Raw genomic sequence first — 16,933 nt, 5'->3', positions numbered from 1 at the left:
AAAGGATTTGACAAGGTAAGGAAACTATGTCTGTGCTTGTTTCATTTAAATTAAGATTGTTAAAAGCTGCATTTTTTGTCTCCATAGTAAAGATTGAAAGCTGTATTAAGTCAATGTTCAGCTGTAAACTTTTGACAGAACCATAATATTTTGTTCAGAGTTGTGAACATTTCAGAGTAATGAACACCCTCCATTCCCGACGTGTTCGTAATTCTGAGACTCTACTGTACTTCGTTTTGATGCGGACACAATATAAGGTGTGGAATGTATCAAAACATGAAAACCAAATGGTGTGTGTTGTGGAGGAACTATACATTTATTTAGAAATATATTAAAGCTTTAATCATAAAACTTATGCACTGCTCAAGTAGCAAATGACGAAGTACATACAGCAAAGCTTTAAGGCACCTCTAGATGCTTGGAAGATAGCAAATGAATTTTACTAAGTATTTGACAACGTGTCCCATGTCTAAAGATTTAAACATTCTCCCTTTTTGAAACTTTTTTTATTTTTATTTTATTTTTTTTTATTTTTTTTTTTTACGAGGGAGAGAAACAAGTTAAGAAGAGAACAAATGACAAGATATCCCATATGGGTGATTTCTATTAATCCCAGAGAGCAACCAAAGACAAATCAGAATTTGAAAGGTTGCATTGAGATAAAAAGGTATTATAGCAGTGGATGTAATAAGTGGAACCACAACTATAATGCTTTCCTAGTCACTGTACTGTGGGCAGGACTTTGCTAAAATTGATGAGGTGTAACAGAGGGTAATCAGACTCAATTCGGCCTGCAAAAAGGGGTAGTAATTATAAGGAATGGTAAATTTGGCTGCGAAAGCTTGGTTAACTTGGTTCTACATAATTTAGAAAAAATGACAATGTGAATCATAACTCCAGAACATGTGAAATGGAACTAAATCTGCCTAAACTGTAGTTTAAATATTGAACAAACTTTGAAATCAATAAGAAAAGCCACCTGGTATATATTAAAATTGTAAACAGTCCTAAACAGATTCAAGCTCATACATTTGAAGCTGAACCCAAGCAAAAACCAGAGTTTCTGCTGCTTGACAATGGAAGGCATTTTGCAGAGTTTGCAGCCATAGTGCAGTGTCCTTTGGTTGAAGATACACACCCATAACTGGTAAGTTCAGTTCATAGTTTAGGAGTGCTCCTGGATTCCTTGCTGATGCTAAGTGCTCATATAGCAGCATCCATGGATAATGCTCTTTGCCAACCACAGATGGTAAGGAGGCTCTGTCCCAGTCTTTGTCACTTCCTGGTTTGAACATAACCACTTCTACTTTAGCATGAAGCTCTCAGCCATCAGGACACTCCAATTACTGTAGAATGCAGAAGCACATATCCTCAGCAATCTGGGCTACAGTGAGCACAAGTTATCCTTTGCTCATTACACTGTCTTCCTATAGAATAGTGTGTTAAATTCAAGATGTTGGTCCTTTTTTCCCCAAGGTGCTCAATGACTTGGGCCCAGGATATCTAAGAAATTGCCAAAAGAGTTGGGCTGATGTATGTGGTCAACAACATTGCTTCTCAAGCACTCAGCAGTTCACCACAAGGGTAAAGCTCACCTGTGCAGGAAATGGAGCTCTCTCATAGGTTGGCCCAAGATTCTGGAACAAACTCCCATAGGAATGAAGAACCACCTCAACACTCACTCTCTTCCATTCCAAGTGCCAGATGTACTACTTTGACCTCATTTTCACTAATCTTCACTAACAAACACATAGCACAGTATAATTTATTAAAAACAAACAAACAAAAACCTGCACATGCAATTTCCCCACTGGGTAGAGAATGAGAGCAAGGATGAGTTACACGTAACAGATGTTAGCCATGTTGCTTTATGCACTACTGGTGCACAGATACTATAGGGATGAGATTAATATAAGAACTGGACTGAAATAGGGTTTTTTTTTAAGATGGGGAGTGCCAGTAGTTACAGGTACTGGACAGACTGCTGAGCTAATGAAAGAGTGTACATGTTCAATGGCTATTAGCCAGGATGGGAAGGAATGGTGTCCCTAGCCTCTGTTTGCCAGAAGCTGGGAATGAGCGACAGGGGATGGATCACTTGATAACCTGTTCAGTTCTTTCCCTCTGGGGCACTTGGCACTGGTCACTGTTGGAAGACAGGATACTGGGCTAGATGGACCTTTGTAGGGCCATTCTGTAGGGCTAGATGGACCCAGTAGGGCCATTCTTATGTTATGTTCTTATGATGATTTTTATTTCCAATATTTCCTATGGATAAAATGGCACTAAAAATGCATTTGTTTTCTTGTATTACTTTGTACTCATGTTTTAAGGAGTAGATGAAATGCATTACTTGTGTGGGGATGTCTAAGAATTCACTGGTATCAGAAAAGGATTTCCCTTTGAACAAAATTAATGTTACAAAAGAAGATAGTTGAAAAATCCAAAGGTTGTGGGAAGAAGCATCCTGGAAAATTTCAACCATTAAAGCAACAAATCACAGAATCTCTCAGTTCTTAAATAAAATTATTAAAATATGTTTGTGCGCACACACAACACACACATAAGTGAGATAGTTGCCTCCCTTCCCCAAAGAATTCCACCATTTCAGGAAGTAGAACCTCTCTTGTGGTATGTTGTGTAATTATTTCATTTGAAGAAATTTCCACCTTTCAAACCGTACTGATTTGGTAGGGCAGGCTGAGAGTCACCTCCTGTAGAGATATACTATTTTGGGGAAGTGACAATATTAATCCAGCCATTACAGGGCTGCTCTAATTAAGAAACTCCCCTGTGTACTCTGTGGCTAAGTCCAACTGAGAAATTTGCATTAAAAAAAAAAATAAAAATCCCCTGAACCAGCATCCACCATAAAATGCTATAGTTATAATGTATTTCAGTAAGTGCTGTATTGTGATTTTGTTTTAGTGTTCATGAAGACGTTACATTTAAACAGTTTCTGTTACAATACCCAATTAAAACAGTTACACATTTAATGATCATGCAAAAAAGATAAACCTGAGTTCAGAGGACCACGGATTCCACCAGTTTCATGCTGAAATTTTGACTGGGCAGGCAGATGAATGAGCAGGTTAATAGCTGTAAAATTTTTCAGAATCTTAAACAGCCAAATGAACTGCAATGAAGGCTTCTGAAAAACTGATTCGGGTTCTGTAGTTTCCACATCGGAGTGTTGTTCCTTTAAGATTTCTGAAAGCATGCGCCAAACCTCTTCCTTCCCATATTTTGGAATTAAAACGGATTGTGATTAATTTTTTTTAACCGCGATTAATTTTTTGAGTTAATCACGTGAGTTAACTGCAATTAATCGACAGCCCTATTTTTTATACAAGGCACAATTAGCCAGCAGAACCCTTTGGTACAAAATATTGAGCCTAAAAAAAGACCTGGGTATTTATGTGGATGACAAGAATATCTGAAGTTATAAGAAGAAATATTAAAGTTTTGGAAATTCACATATTTCAATGTTCAAGCCGATCTCTATCACAGGTTAGGAACACAAACTTTCCCTGAGGTTTATGCCATAACCATTTTCTGAAGAGCTTGTTGCACCTTCTTCTGAAATATCTGGTTCAGGCCACTGTAGGAGAGGGGACGGTAGTCGAGATGGACCACTGATCTGATTCACTATGGCAATTCTTATGTTCTTATGAAATGCTTAAAAACATTGATCATTTATAGCTGGTTCTGAAAAATTAGTTTGGGTTCTACAAAACATATTCATGAGGTTCTTATGATTTTTGCTATTTCCCAGTCTTGTGACATTGTTACTAGAATTTTCCCCTGATAAACATACAGGCCTAAAAATGCAGTTTTGTCTTTTTCCATTTTCTAACATACATTTAGATGGTCTGGCTTTCAATAGGAGAACATATTTCTTCAAGTTAAGCAATTTTCTCTTAATTTTTGTTTAAAACTATTGTGTCAGTTACTGTAACAAGAACTAAGGGATACATATGGTACCTGATAAATGCTATTATCTGCATGTAGGCCTTGCATATACACTTTCTATTGCACTCAAGTCCCAGACATACCACAATTACATTTGCAATCTAAAAATTTAAAATGCACCAACCACAGAAATGTTGCAGCAGATAGAATATAGATTAAGTTTTATTTTCTGAAATGTTATTCATATACACTATGTTAAGTACAGGCCTTCCTTCAAAATTATCAGATTAATGGAACGGTTTAAGTTTTAATGTTATAACAAGGTTATAGATATGAAGGTGTCATCTGATTGTTGTCATGATCTTTTTCTTCACACTTCCAAATTGCCAGGTAGTTTCAAATAATGGTGTTTTTCGGTCCTATTTCTGCCCAAGTTGGGACAGCTAAATACAAAGAGGGAAAAGAAAAAAAAAAAAATCACATTGCCAGCATTATTTTTTAGCCCAATAATTCAGTTTAAAGAGCAAACTTGTTTTTTTTACAATATTTGGTTGCTGTTTACAAATGAAAGAATGCTAGTTAAGAGAAAAGTGTAAGGTATAAAAAGCATTGATTTATTTTGTCCTGATAATAAAATATGAACAGCTCTGGAATGTCTACTAAACAAAGCATCAGGGGGTAGCCGTGTTAGTCTGTATCTACAAAAACAACAAGGAGTCTAGTGGCACCTTAAAGACTAACAGATTTATTTGGGCATAAGCTTTCGTGGGTAAAAACCTCACTTCTGACATGTCAGTATATAATGCCTGCATCTGTAACTTTCACTCTATGCATCTGAAGAAGTGAGGTTTTTACCCACGAAAGCTTATGCCCAAATAAATCTGTTAGTCTTTAAGGTGCCACTAGACTCCTTGTTGTTTTTACTAAACAAAGCCAATCTTTCATAAAAAGAAAAATCTATAGTCACACAGTTGAGTACAGAGCTGTCGGCTTAATAGTGTACACTAAGTACTCTCATCCCTATGAAGTAAGAATGTGCTTAGTTCTGCCAGATGTATTTAAATACCAATTGATTTGCTTTAACTACCATGAAAGGACTAACAAAGGAAGAAATATAGGTGATGGGAGGCACTGCAGTGCTAAGAAATGCTCAACAGTGTCAACTAGGCTGAGCAGTTGTGTATCGTTGGAAAGGAGTGTGGAGAAATTGATATTACTGTTAATTAAGTCTCACTGTCATTTAAGGGCTTACTCCAAAAGATATGGGGGACCTGCAACTCCCACCGCAGTTCATGGGTGTAGCACTCTCAAGGTCAGGCACTTAGGCCATGTCTACACTTACCGGGGATCGATGCTGCTGCGATCGATGCAGCGGGGGGTCAATTTAACAGGTCTAGTAAAGACCCGCTAAATCAACTGCAGATCACTCTTTGGTCAACTCCACCAGAACAAGAAGAGTAAAGTAAGTTGATGGGCATCTCCTATCAACGCAGCGCCGTGTAGACACCGTGGTAAATTGACCTAAGCTACCTTGACTCCAGTTACGTTATTCATGTAACTGGAGTAGTGTAAATTAGGGTCGACTTACCCTGGTAGTATAGACAAAGCCTAAACGTGAAAAGCTTAAGCCAAAGCTTTCAAAACAGTGTCAGATGGAGGTGTTTACCCCACTGGGGTATTTCAACAGCTAATATGGATTGACATGCGAATTTGGAGGAGTTCTGTGAAATCAATCCATCTTCTCCATAACGGTTTATGTTACTTGGAGACATTTAATTAAAGCATACTTGATTACAAACCATATTCATCTGTAATATGTGCACTTGCTAAATACCCATTTACAACTCAGGCCTCTTAAATTTTATTAGATTTTTTTTTTTTAAACTTACACCAGTTGATCTATATTTCAATTTGTATTAAAGTGTTTAAAATAGTTCAATTTCTACAACTGAATCCAATAAAATCAGCGATGGGCTATTAAGGCAATTAACTCAAAGTATTGAAAGTTTAAAACGATACTAGTGGTAACTTACCTGTTTTATAAACTGTGCAGCATTAAAAAGTTCACTGCAGCCATATAAGACATGTTTGCCTTGTTTGCCCTGTGCAAAGAAAAGATAAGGAGAGATCAGTTTTAATAAAGCAACAATGTGGGTGATTAACTATTGTGTACAAAACAATAACTTTAGCAGTCAGAGATCATGTGAGGAACTTGTTCTTCTAGTATAAAACCTATGTTGCTGATCAGGTAGGAAAAGTAAATGCCTCACAAGAAAATAAACAACGTTGATTAAGTGGAAGAAATGGGGAAATGATGGGACAAAGTCAGAAAGCAGTGAAAAATGAGGCATTCTTCACACACGCAAATCAATTAGAGGGCTTGTCTACTGGAAAATTAATTTGGGTTAAGGTAGGGTGTGAATTTAAAGCAGAAGAGAAGTTTTGGAATAACTTCCTGTCTAGATGATCATATTCTGGAATAAGAGGGCCTTATTTATCTACATAGGGCCTAAAAGGTGTAAATTTAAAAATTAAAGTAATCCAAATTAAGGCCCTTTTAATTCTGAATAAGAGCATAGTCATGGGGGTTAATGCAATTTAACTTTAAAAGTTAATTTTATTAATTTTCCTTAGTGTTCCCATGTAGACAAGCCCTAAAATGAATCCACTTCCAAAATGTATTAAGCAAAATTGGTATAAAGCCTTCTTATTCTGGAATAAGAACATCCACACAGGGAATTAATCAGGACCAGCTTCCCATATAGAGGAGCTCAGAATCTAATTGTCAGTCCTTTGTTACAATTTTTAAAAGGATACAAAATCTCCATCCGATGGGCTTCCTCATGAGCTCTCATAGAAAAACCACACATCCTTGTTTTATAATATTATAAGGCATCGTTAAAGGAATGGTAGCAATGCATTATTATTTGTATTACAGTAAAGCCTAAAACCCCCAATCTACAGCCCATTGCATGACAGGGAAAAGTCTAATACAACAGTACATTGACGATAAAATCCCTTACCCAAAAACAGAGGTATCGCATTCATGCCAATCTACTACACTACTACTTGCTCAATTAAAAATATAGTAACTTTGGATAAAACATTTTCAGTTTGCAGTGACTACAAATTGTTTTTGTTCCAGCAATATTTTCCTAATAGTTTCTAAGTCTGAAAAATCATCCTGATTCTTTCATCTCCAAAATGCTAATATAAGATGTATATTAAATATAGAAACAATAAGAAAATATTTCCAGTATTAAACTGTTAGCCAAATCCCTTCAAAAAATAGACCCACAAGTGCAGATTTGAGATCCTCCAATACTTCCAAATAACTTTGTTGATGTTTTTTTTACTTTTCCTCACTTCATAACCTGTTTACAGTGACGAGGAAGAGGGGTTTACCTCATCATGTTGTCTCCCACGCATGAAAACGTGTAGGTCTACACGGGCTGTCGGAAGAAAGAATGGTCTGCCAAACAGCCACACAGCCTGGCACCTTGCTAAAACAGGTTATCGTTTTTTTAAAGGTTGGGAGATGATAAAATAGGTCTTCCAAAGAAAGTTAATTAGTTAAAGACACTGGGCATTCAATGTGTATTTGCATGTCTGCAAACAGAAATCTTTTCCTTTGGGGCACTACAAGTCTTATAGTAACGAAGATAATGGAATGAAGAACCTTTTAAACTCTCATCATTAGTTGAAATATAGTTAGTTCGCTAGTCTGATCACTGACATTGTCATCAAATTTATTGCTATTTGAATGCTGTCTGGTGGCTTTTTTGAGATGAGTTTGGGTTTCAATCCAGTTCCTTACAGACATATGCCCACATCAAACATTTCCAAAAAGGGCATTCTTAGCAAAGAATAAAAGATTAATAGCTCTGGAGAACTGATTACTCCAGATATAGTCTCTAAGAAGGAAGAGCTGTGGATCATTGGTGAAGCACTGCAAGGAAATTTGCACGGCTTTTACCCTGTGTTGTTTCCGTTCCATAGAAAACTACAAGACCTGTGAGTTTAGTGCTATTGATCTAGCTTTCAAAAAGAAACGGCTACTTGTAACCACGGTTCTTTGAGATGTGATGTAGACTTGTATTCCAAGTAGGCGTGTGCGCGCGCCACAGTCTTTTGCCTAGCAGTACCCGTAGAAGGGTGGCGCTCATGCCTGTAGCACCTCCTCTGGCTATATGAGGCAGTGCCACCCTGACACGCATCCCCCTCCACCCCGTTCCTTTGCACCGACTATCCAGAGTCTACCTAAGCAAGGATTGTAGGACTGCTCTTCTAACGTTAGCGTCTGTTCTGGAAGAAGCAGAGATTGCATAATGGTCCATTAATGTGTGTACAGACAACCAAGTGTCCGCACTACAAATGTCCAATATGGAAATGCCATTAAGAAATGCCGCTGATGTTGCTTGTGCTCTCATCAAATGCATCTGTATCTGCTGAGGAGGCATAGCCAATGCCATCTCATATGTAATGATGCAAAATGTTGTCCATCTAGCGATGGTCTGCGCAGAGACCACTGTCCCTTCATGCGGTCTGAATATGATACGAACAGATGAGGCAAAACACAAAATTTTTCAGTCCTGTTCAGACAGCATCTAACATCTAGCATATGGAGGTGCTACTCCTCCAGGGAGGAATGCGGCTTGGGGAAAAATACAGGTAGATACATCACTTGGTTCAGGTGAAACTGACAAACATCAAAGCACACTAGAGACACCACCCTGGATACAAACTTTGGCGTGGCCGAAGCATCACCTTGTCCCTGTAGAACTGCCCAGCCATCAGGACCTACAACTCTTATACCCTTCTGGCACAGGTAATAGCTATCAAGAATGCAGTCTTCGGAGAGAACAGGGGCAGCAGGCAGGAAGCAAGGGGCTCAAATGGAGGCCCCATTATAGCCGCTAAAACCATGTTCAGGTCCCACAAGGGGGCCACCTCTCTGACTGGAGTAAGCAGGCGGAAGAAACCTCTCAAGAATTTTGTTTTGAGAAAACAGATTTCCCTTGAACAGGGGGATGAAATGCCAATATTTGGCCTGATTCCTGAAGGTGCTACAGGATGTCCTGGATGGAAGCCTCTATCAGATGGGACTGATGGGCCAAGGACCATGCAGAAAACCTCTTCCATTTTGCCCTGTAGATCGTTCTAATGGAAGGTCTCCTGCTATTAAGTAGGACCTGTTGGACAGCCTCCAAACAACACCCTCCTTCCTCTCTAAGGCATGCAGCGGCCACGCCGCAAGGTGCAGAGAGCTGATCACTGGAGCAGGGTGCAGCCATGATCCTGTGTGAGGAGGTTGGGCTATAAATTTGTGAGGTTGTAGCAACAGACACACAGAGCTCTGACTATACCTGACAGGCAGTAAAAAGGAACTGAAGGGGGTTGGGGCGACGCTGCCAGGTTACAGGCATAAGGTGCGAGTGCCTCCTCTCTGCAGGTCCTGCTGGACAAAAGGCTCCAGCGTGCAAACATCTACTTGGAATACGTCTGCATTTAGCCGAAGAAGAACATCAAAGCACACTTGTTTAAAATTAGGGTTGTCATGCTGCCAGTGGTGCCCCAGTCTTGGGTTTGGGACATCAACATTTCTTCTGTGCTGATGGGAGTTCTGATTCTATAAATATTAGACTGAGGTATCAATGAATGAATCAGACAGAAGATTAGAAGAAGAAAGTCCTAGAGAATAATACTTCCATTTACATACACAATTTGGAATATTGGAAAGAAATAAATGGTTTTTATACAGGATTTGAATAGGATTCTAACAAAATAGTAGGGTCAAAATCTTCAAAGCTGTGATGGCAAGTGGGACTATTTGAGATCTAATTTGCATAGACACTAAACTGCTTGTGTAACTTCATTTGTTTTGCATTCAGAGCACCTTAAATAAGACATGTACACACATGGGTAACTGTGCAAGTGCAATCTGGAAAATTTACTCCTAATTTTGTTCAAATATTGCTTGAGTCTGGCTGTAGTTCTTTAAACACACAAAATGTATTTAGCAATGCAGTATCTGTCTGAATGAACATACAGTAGAGCTAATCAGAACATTTTCAGTAAAATAAAGTTGTCATACTGTATGCTGATCTATCAAAGCTGAGATTTTTCACACAGACATCAGTTTTGATGAAGTTTTTTGTTGTAAAGGTAGAGGGAGAGGCAGAGAGAGAGGGAGAGAGAGGCAGAGAGAGAGGGAGAGAGAGACTATCTTTCTATAACCTTATGTTTAGGGTACTAGCCTGGGATATGGGAGACCCTGGTTCAAAGTCCCTGCTCTGTCTGATTAATCTAGGATGAAAAACCCTGAATCAGGGAGGTGCAGGGACTTAAACCTGTGACTCCCACATTCCAGGCCAGTGCCTCAATACCAGACTACATCCAAACCTTAGCAAACAGCTCAGATTTTGACAGGGAAATGGACATTTTGACAATTTTGCTTTTTCAAAAATAAACATAAGGCTTTGTTTTCATTCCAATGCAGAATGAAACATTTCAAAACCTCCAAAGTTGCCATGGAATAGAACTGTCATCCTTCAGCTCTCCAACATACACATTTTCTAAAAATATATCATTTTAAATAAAACATTAAGCTTGTATTAAAAAAGTTAACCACAGTGGTTTAATCATCAAATATGAGAGCAAGGTACTTAATTTAAAATCCAGTACTTGGTTGAGACATTCAAATCAAGATTTTATAGGCAAACAATTATTGGAGATGTATTTTAAGCTGTGTAAAATAACTTAACTGATTTTCAGATTAAATTCCAAGCTCATTTATGGGAATCAAACAAAATCTAAATGTAAAGTCATATGGAAAACTACACTGGATCTAAAGTTCCTGTGATACAGCATACTCCTTGACAGAAATAAGGACTTAGACTTAATGCCATTCAGTCTTGTAAACAGGGATATAGTATCTTAAAATGGCTTACGAGTAAGAGTTTTATTACGAATACCCAACGCACAAAATTTTTTCTTTTAAATAGATCATCAAGACTAGTAATCTGCAGAACCTATGACCAGAAAGTTTTACAACAGAAAACACAAGTTGTTTTTTTATGATGTTGAAAAAGATACTAGGAAAAAAGCTGTGTTTATGCCAATTAACCTTATGCAACCTTTTCTTCCATTTCCATATATGCATCAGATTACTGTGATTCTCCTTAATCTCCGAGGGTTGATTTTAACCTTCTTTTGAAGCTTAGTTAATGCTGCTACAGGCAAATCAGAAGATGAGCGAGGCAAAGCTATCCTCTCCTCAGAGATGAACAATCCTTGTCTGGCTATGCTGGAAGGGGGAAAGGAGACATGGATGTGGTTTAATTCAGTGGCTCTCAACCTTTCCAGACTACCGTACCCCTTTCAGGAATCTGATTTGTCTTGCATACAAATGTTTGAGAACCACTGGTTTAATTAGTCCGCAATTTATTCCTACATGTCTGGGGGTACTCGACAGATAAATGTGTACAGTGCAGGTAATTCCAAAATAATTTACATATACTAAGGATGAGGGAACTTCTGTCAGCCCTCCCTTTTTACTCATCCTGGTGCCCAGCTAACCTGCTGCTGGGACTTTGCCAATCCTCCCCCCAAATAAGGAGTAAGGGAGGCTATAAATGGGGGTGGGTTGGCTCCCTGCTGTACCAGTCATGGGAAGCCTGAACCCCATTTCCACTCCTTTAAAGAATACCTCCCTAAATCCTTACCAATTCATTTTATCTGATCACTGTATCCCTTCCCTACAGAGTACTGCACTGGACATCTGCCCCACACTGACATAATGATTTGTGACATCGTAGTTTAACCCCCATTTCATGTTCACCCCAACTAGACCCCCCTTGTTATGGGTAAGCTGAACCCCCCCCCCCTTGCCCTTGGCCAATCTGGTAGCGAGGGAAAAATTCCTTTCCAGCCCCCCAAGAAAGGAGCTACTAGTGTAATGCCCACAGAGGATCATGATAAACTACATCTCTAGGTGGGAGGGTGAGTGTTACTCTGCCTGGTCAAGGTCACAGAGGGCTTTTCCTGCAGGAGGGTGGACCTAAATAGTCCTCCCTCTCTTCTGGTCACCGGGGGGGGGGGGGGGGGGGGAGAATCGGCCAGCATCTCCACGTTGACCAAGTCTGAAGCTGCACTGTGAGTCACTTTCTGGCTTTCTAGCTCTTAAAGCGGCCACACACCTTTCCCAACAAGCCAGACAACACCCTTTCCCACCTCTGCTTAATGTGTCGTGCAGTCATTCTCAGAAGTTTTCTGAGATATTGCCTGCTAAGGGAAGGAACACTAATCTTTTGCTTGGTTGCCTAGGACCTGTGCATAGCTGAAGTCCATAGTTTTTCCAGTCTTGAGAAACCATAAAAATATATTGTTGAAATGGGCAACAATACTCTGGTCTTCTTTTGTTCTCTTTGGAGAGGTCTGTGCAATTTACTACAGGCATCTGGGTCATCTTTTACTATGCAGTACTGAATTACACAGAAAACAAAACATTCACACCAACAGGAGCTTTAGTAATAGAACATTGGTTTATCCTACTAATTATATCTCCTTCTTGAAAATGAAGGTAACAACACACAATGTTGTGTTTATTGCAATCAACAACATTCACCAAAATGGCTGGAAAGTCTCACAGTTATGAGGGGTTAATAGCTAAAAACATGATTTGAGTACTTGATTTGTCTCATCACCTTTCACATGAGTTTTCTTTTTTTGGGGTGGGGTGGTGCAGAGGGGTGTACAGGATCTGTGGATTGATCTGCTGTGTATCTCTAAGGCCTGGTCTACACTAACCCCCCAATTCGAACTAAGGTACGCAACTTCAGCTATGTGAATAACATAGCTGAAGTCGACGTACCTTAGTTCGAACCTACTGCGGTCCAGACGCGGCAAGCGGGCTCCCCCGTCGACTCCGCGTACTTCTCGCACTGAGCAGGATTACCGGAGTCGACGGGGAGCACTTCTGGGTTCGATTTATCGCGTCCAGACAAGACGCGATAAATCGAACCCAGAAGTTCGATTGCCTGCCGCCGAACCAGCGCATAAGTATAGACAAGCCCTAAGAATCTACTCTACCTTTCAGGATTGCTGATTGCTCTTTAACACGTTTTCATTTGATAACCATACAGCATAGTGTCTCGGAGCATTTGTGGCAATCTTCACTTGATGGGTTCCCATTTATTGCTTTAAACTGAAGTGTCTAAAATGAAGTTTCTGCCAGCAGCCCAATCCTCTCACCAGACTGACTTATGCATGGTTTGAAACAAGCAATCTCTCAGGGAAGCAACTGCTCCCAAATCCCTCCAGTGATTGGCAGCAGTAGTTGGCCTGGCACTTTTTATATTAGCCAGGCTTCAGCAATCAGCTAAGAGGAAAATATACACAGTTTATTTTCTTTCTGAGCCTTCAGAGCAAACCCCCTAGTTGTGGCGCTTCCTCCCCTTGATTTGAGGTAAGTAGAAAAATATAGGAGAATCTCAGCTTAAATCTGAAAACTAGTTTCTAGCTTCTTTTTGAGAAGACAGCCTTGAACACAATGTATTGGTAAACTAATCATTATGGTGCTCTAGTTCTACAGAAAGTGACTGGGCTGAGTCCTAAAGATCTGCTTTGCCCGTTCAAGAAGTCTTATGTAAAATGAGTCAGTTAAGTTTATGTTATACCACAAAGAACCACCTTGCTAACCTTCTGAAGGAGCCAGGCTCTTCACTGCAAAGATGAAGTTATCCTCAAACAGCTTCATTTGCCATTTATTAAAATTGTCATTTATAGTATCCTGACATTCTTTTTAGTGTCTTCAAAATATTTCCTTTATTCACCTTATGTCCGTTTACCACCAACTAGTTCACCAAAGATTAGTTGTTCTGGTGTTTGTTTCTCAACAACTTGTAGGGCATGACTTGTCCAGTTGAGATGCACATTCAACAGCATTGCCTGTATTCCAGCAGTCAAACATGAACCAGTACTGTTACTTTTTTTAAAAATTTCTCTTTTCCAACCTCAAGCAACTGAAAGCTAGTCCATGTCTTTACAGCATATAGTACAGATGGAAAGCACTACTATACTATACAGTTTGTTCTTTGGCAAAGCCAAATGTCATGCTGCTTGCACACAACCATGCAAACAATCCAATAAAGCTTTCTAGGTAAATTACTTCAATAGGTTTTTTAGTGAAGATTCTTCCAAGGTGGGTAAATGTCACCACACCTTACTGCTATACTGTTAATCCTGATGTGTGTTTCAACAGCCTGTTTGGTGTTTGCAATATATTCAGCATTTGAAACATTAACTGTCACACCAAAATGAGGCTGTTGTAAAACAAGATGCCATTATCTGCCGGCCTTGCTCTGAGTAGACTGCAAGTGCAGAGTCATGCACAAAAAGCAGTTTGCTAATAAGAACTTTCGACGCATTCAGATTAAAGTTACTGAAGGATATTCCTGAGTAGCATCTAATCTTTACTCACAGGTGGTGACAACTGCTTTATCTAACTACTATCAATCAAAATTAATCAAACAATGTTGTGAAATAGTATCAAATGTGATGGGGATTGGATATGTCCTACGCAGAACACTCCAACCATATTATATGATGATTTCATATAATTCAGGGTCTTTTACCTAGAGCTTCATATTTCCTAGTGACTAGCAAAGCTGACAGTATCAAACCTATTTGACAGGGTAGTACAGTTATGTATAAAGATCTCGGTTCCCTGGATGTTTCTGACAATTACTAGGCAGCAAATACTATTTTAGTAGTGATGTGTTGTAAATGAAAACTACACTGTGACTCAAAGCACCCATGATGATGTTCAACAATCAGTTGAGAAGAACTCTTGACATTGCCTGCAATGTATATTTGAGTAATTCCTCTACAATTACAGTTACTCTTTGAGCCTTTTCATCTGTAAAGAGTGATGAGGTCAACATTTTACCTAGAAAATACTTTTTCCTTGCTCCTGAACAGCAAAGAGAAATGAGGTTAATGATCAATTCATCACATCTACATTTACAGATTTCAATTTCTCTATCATGTAAAACATTACTCTAAGGTGAAACAATTTGGAATGTAGTATAGCAGTCTAACTCTCAGCTATATTGCAAGTTTAGTGATAACAAAACTGCAGTCAGAGCTAATATGCATTCACCATTTCAAGACCAAAACCCAAATTGCCTATTGTTGTTTCTTCTACGTATTTTTTTTCAGGTTGTATATAAACATAAGCATTTCAGCTGAACTTAATATAACAAGCTCCTACAAGATTGACAAGATAAGTTACATAGGCTACAATTAGTTATAATCAATTAATTATAGGATATAATTGGCAAAATGTACTTAACCTTTATGTAGTCAACAAGATTTTGATATTCAATGTAGTTGCCTCCTCCAACTACAAAAACAATTGCCTAAAATACAAACACATAGAAGAGGAGATAATTAGAATATGCAATCAAATTCCTATAGTATATGGAGTTTAATAAAAAATGAGATGTAAACCAGTTTTATTAAACAGCAACTTTTTTTAACATGGAGTTTTCAAAAGCAAACAAATAATGAAGCAATAAATAATCTGGGCCACCTGTTAATCTTACAAATCTAATTCTACTTAAAGGATCTATTACTAAGGATATTACTTGAATTACCAATACTGCAATTACAATCATTTAGGGGACAGAAAACCACTGGCTTCAAACACAAAACAGGGCTGTAAACTTTTCCTTATCTAATTTAGCTTTTCAGAAGCTTTTGACTTTTCAAATATTTCTTTATAGAAGAAAATGGAATACTCTGAGTCTATGAGTTACTAATTTTTACTGAGATAACCATTAGTGGAAGTATTTTTAATCATTGTTTTGGCACTGGTGGAAGGTTAAGAATTAATTTGATAAAGATGCTCTATCTTCTAACACTGCTGTTACTATTAAGATATTTTAACCATTTTTTATTTTCTTTTAGATTCTCATTTAATATTAGAAGGTTTAATAATCTAAAAACCACCTAAGAATAGTAACATTTTCTGGGCTATGTTCAAGAAAACTAAAGATGGATGAACTATTAGCCTTTTCCCCCCTATTCATGAATTATCCATGAACTGATGGATTTTTACTAATTTGTTCGATGTTCAAAATTATTTGAATACTTTATGTGAACGTATTTCAGCCTATAAGTTATTTGCAACATATTCACTTTGACTATTTGCTATTTATGATGTATGGTTACTCAAGTAACATAGTATTTTTTTGGTCTCCAAGTGAATACAAACCAAAAGAGAAGGGAAACCAAAGACATTTCAAGATGGCTGGGCAAGCATTGTCACCTCGAATCTGAGCATGAATGTGTTAAAATAAATACTCATGAGATTTTTGTTTTTAGAAAACATCACCGTGAAAATAAAAAACCCCCACCACTTTCCACAAATGTTTGTGGAAAATGAATTAAAAAGGCAGCAAATTATTAAATACAATTTGAGTTGTTATTGGAACTATTGCTTACAAATACTGTTTTGCAGTATTCAGCTATGCGTAAGGACTTATGGATGACTAAATTTAGAGAGGCATTGTGTTCTAAAGGACTAAGTATAGGATTGGGAGTTTAAAATTGCTGCGTTCTAATTATGGCTCTATCATTAAATCACTAATAATTACCTTGCAGGGGTACTGTAAGGAGTAGTTAATGCTTGTACAACCCTTTGAAGATAAAAGGAGCTCTCCAGCATAACTGCTAAGTATAATTAATAATAAATATAATTAGAGTAGTGATTTTGCAAACAGACTCTCCCATTTTCTGAATTCACGACCATGAAATGACTGGAACTTTAAAAAATACTGATACTATAATACATAGACCCTGATTTGGAAAAAGTATGATTTTTACATGACTTACCTCCTGGAATGGATTTTTGTTTCTTGGAACTGAGCTGTAATAAAAATGAACTGCATTATAAATGGAATAGTTAGGGTTTTAACTACTGAAATAAATATAAAAATATTAAATGAGTATATGTATA

At 38.1% G+C, this 16,933-nt stretch overlaps 1 protein-coding gene across 1 annotated transcript in view; it reads right to left on the bottom strand.

The window, feature by feature from the left end:
- Positions 1-4,116: 4,116 nt before the first annotated feature.
- Positions 4,117-16,933, bottom strand: part of SCFD1 (sec1 family domain containing 1) — a 145,864-nt gene continuing 133,047 nt past the window's right edge. Inside the window, exons 22-25 of the mRNA XM_054026391.1 lie at positions 16,810-16,843; positions 15,267-15,332; positions 5,946-6,014; positions 4,117-4,355 (exon numbers count right to left, since the gene is read on the bottom strand). Coding sequence (XP_053882366.1) covers positions 4,332-4,355; positions 5,946-6,014; positions 15,267-15,332; positions 16,810-16,843 — 193 coding nt within the window. The 3' untranslated portion in view covers positions 4,117-4,331. The remainder of the gene's footprint in view (positions 4,356-5,945; positions 6,015-15,266; positions 15,333-16,809; positions 16,844-16,933) is intronic.

This window comes from Malaclemys terrapin, chromosome 4 (assembly GCF_027887155.1).
Source record: "Malaclemys terrapin pileata isolate rMalTer1 chromosome 4, rMalTer1.hap1, whole genome shotgun sequence".
NCBI lineage: Eukaryota > Metazoa > Chordata > Testudines > Emydidae > Malaclemys > Malaclemys terrapin.
This window is presented reverse-complemented; position numbering and strand designations above follow the sequence as displayed.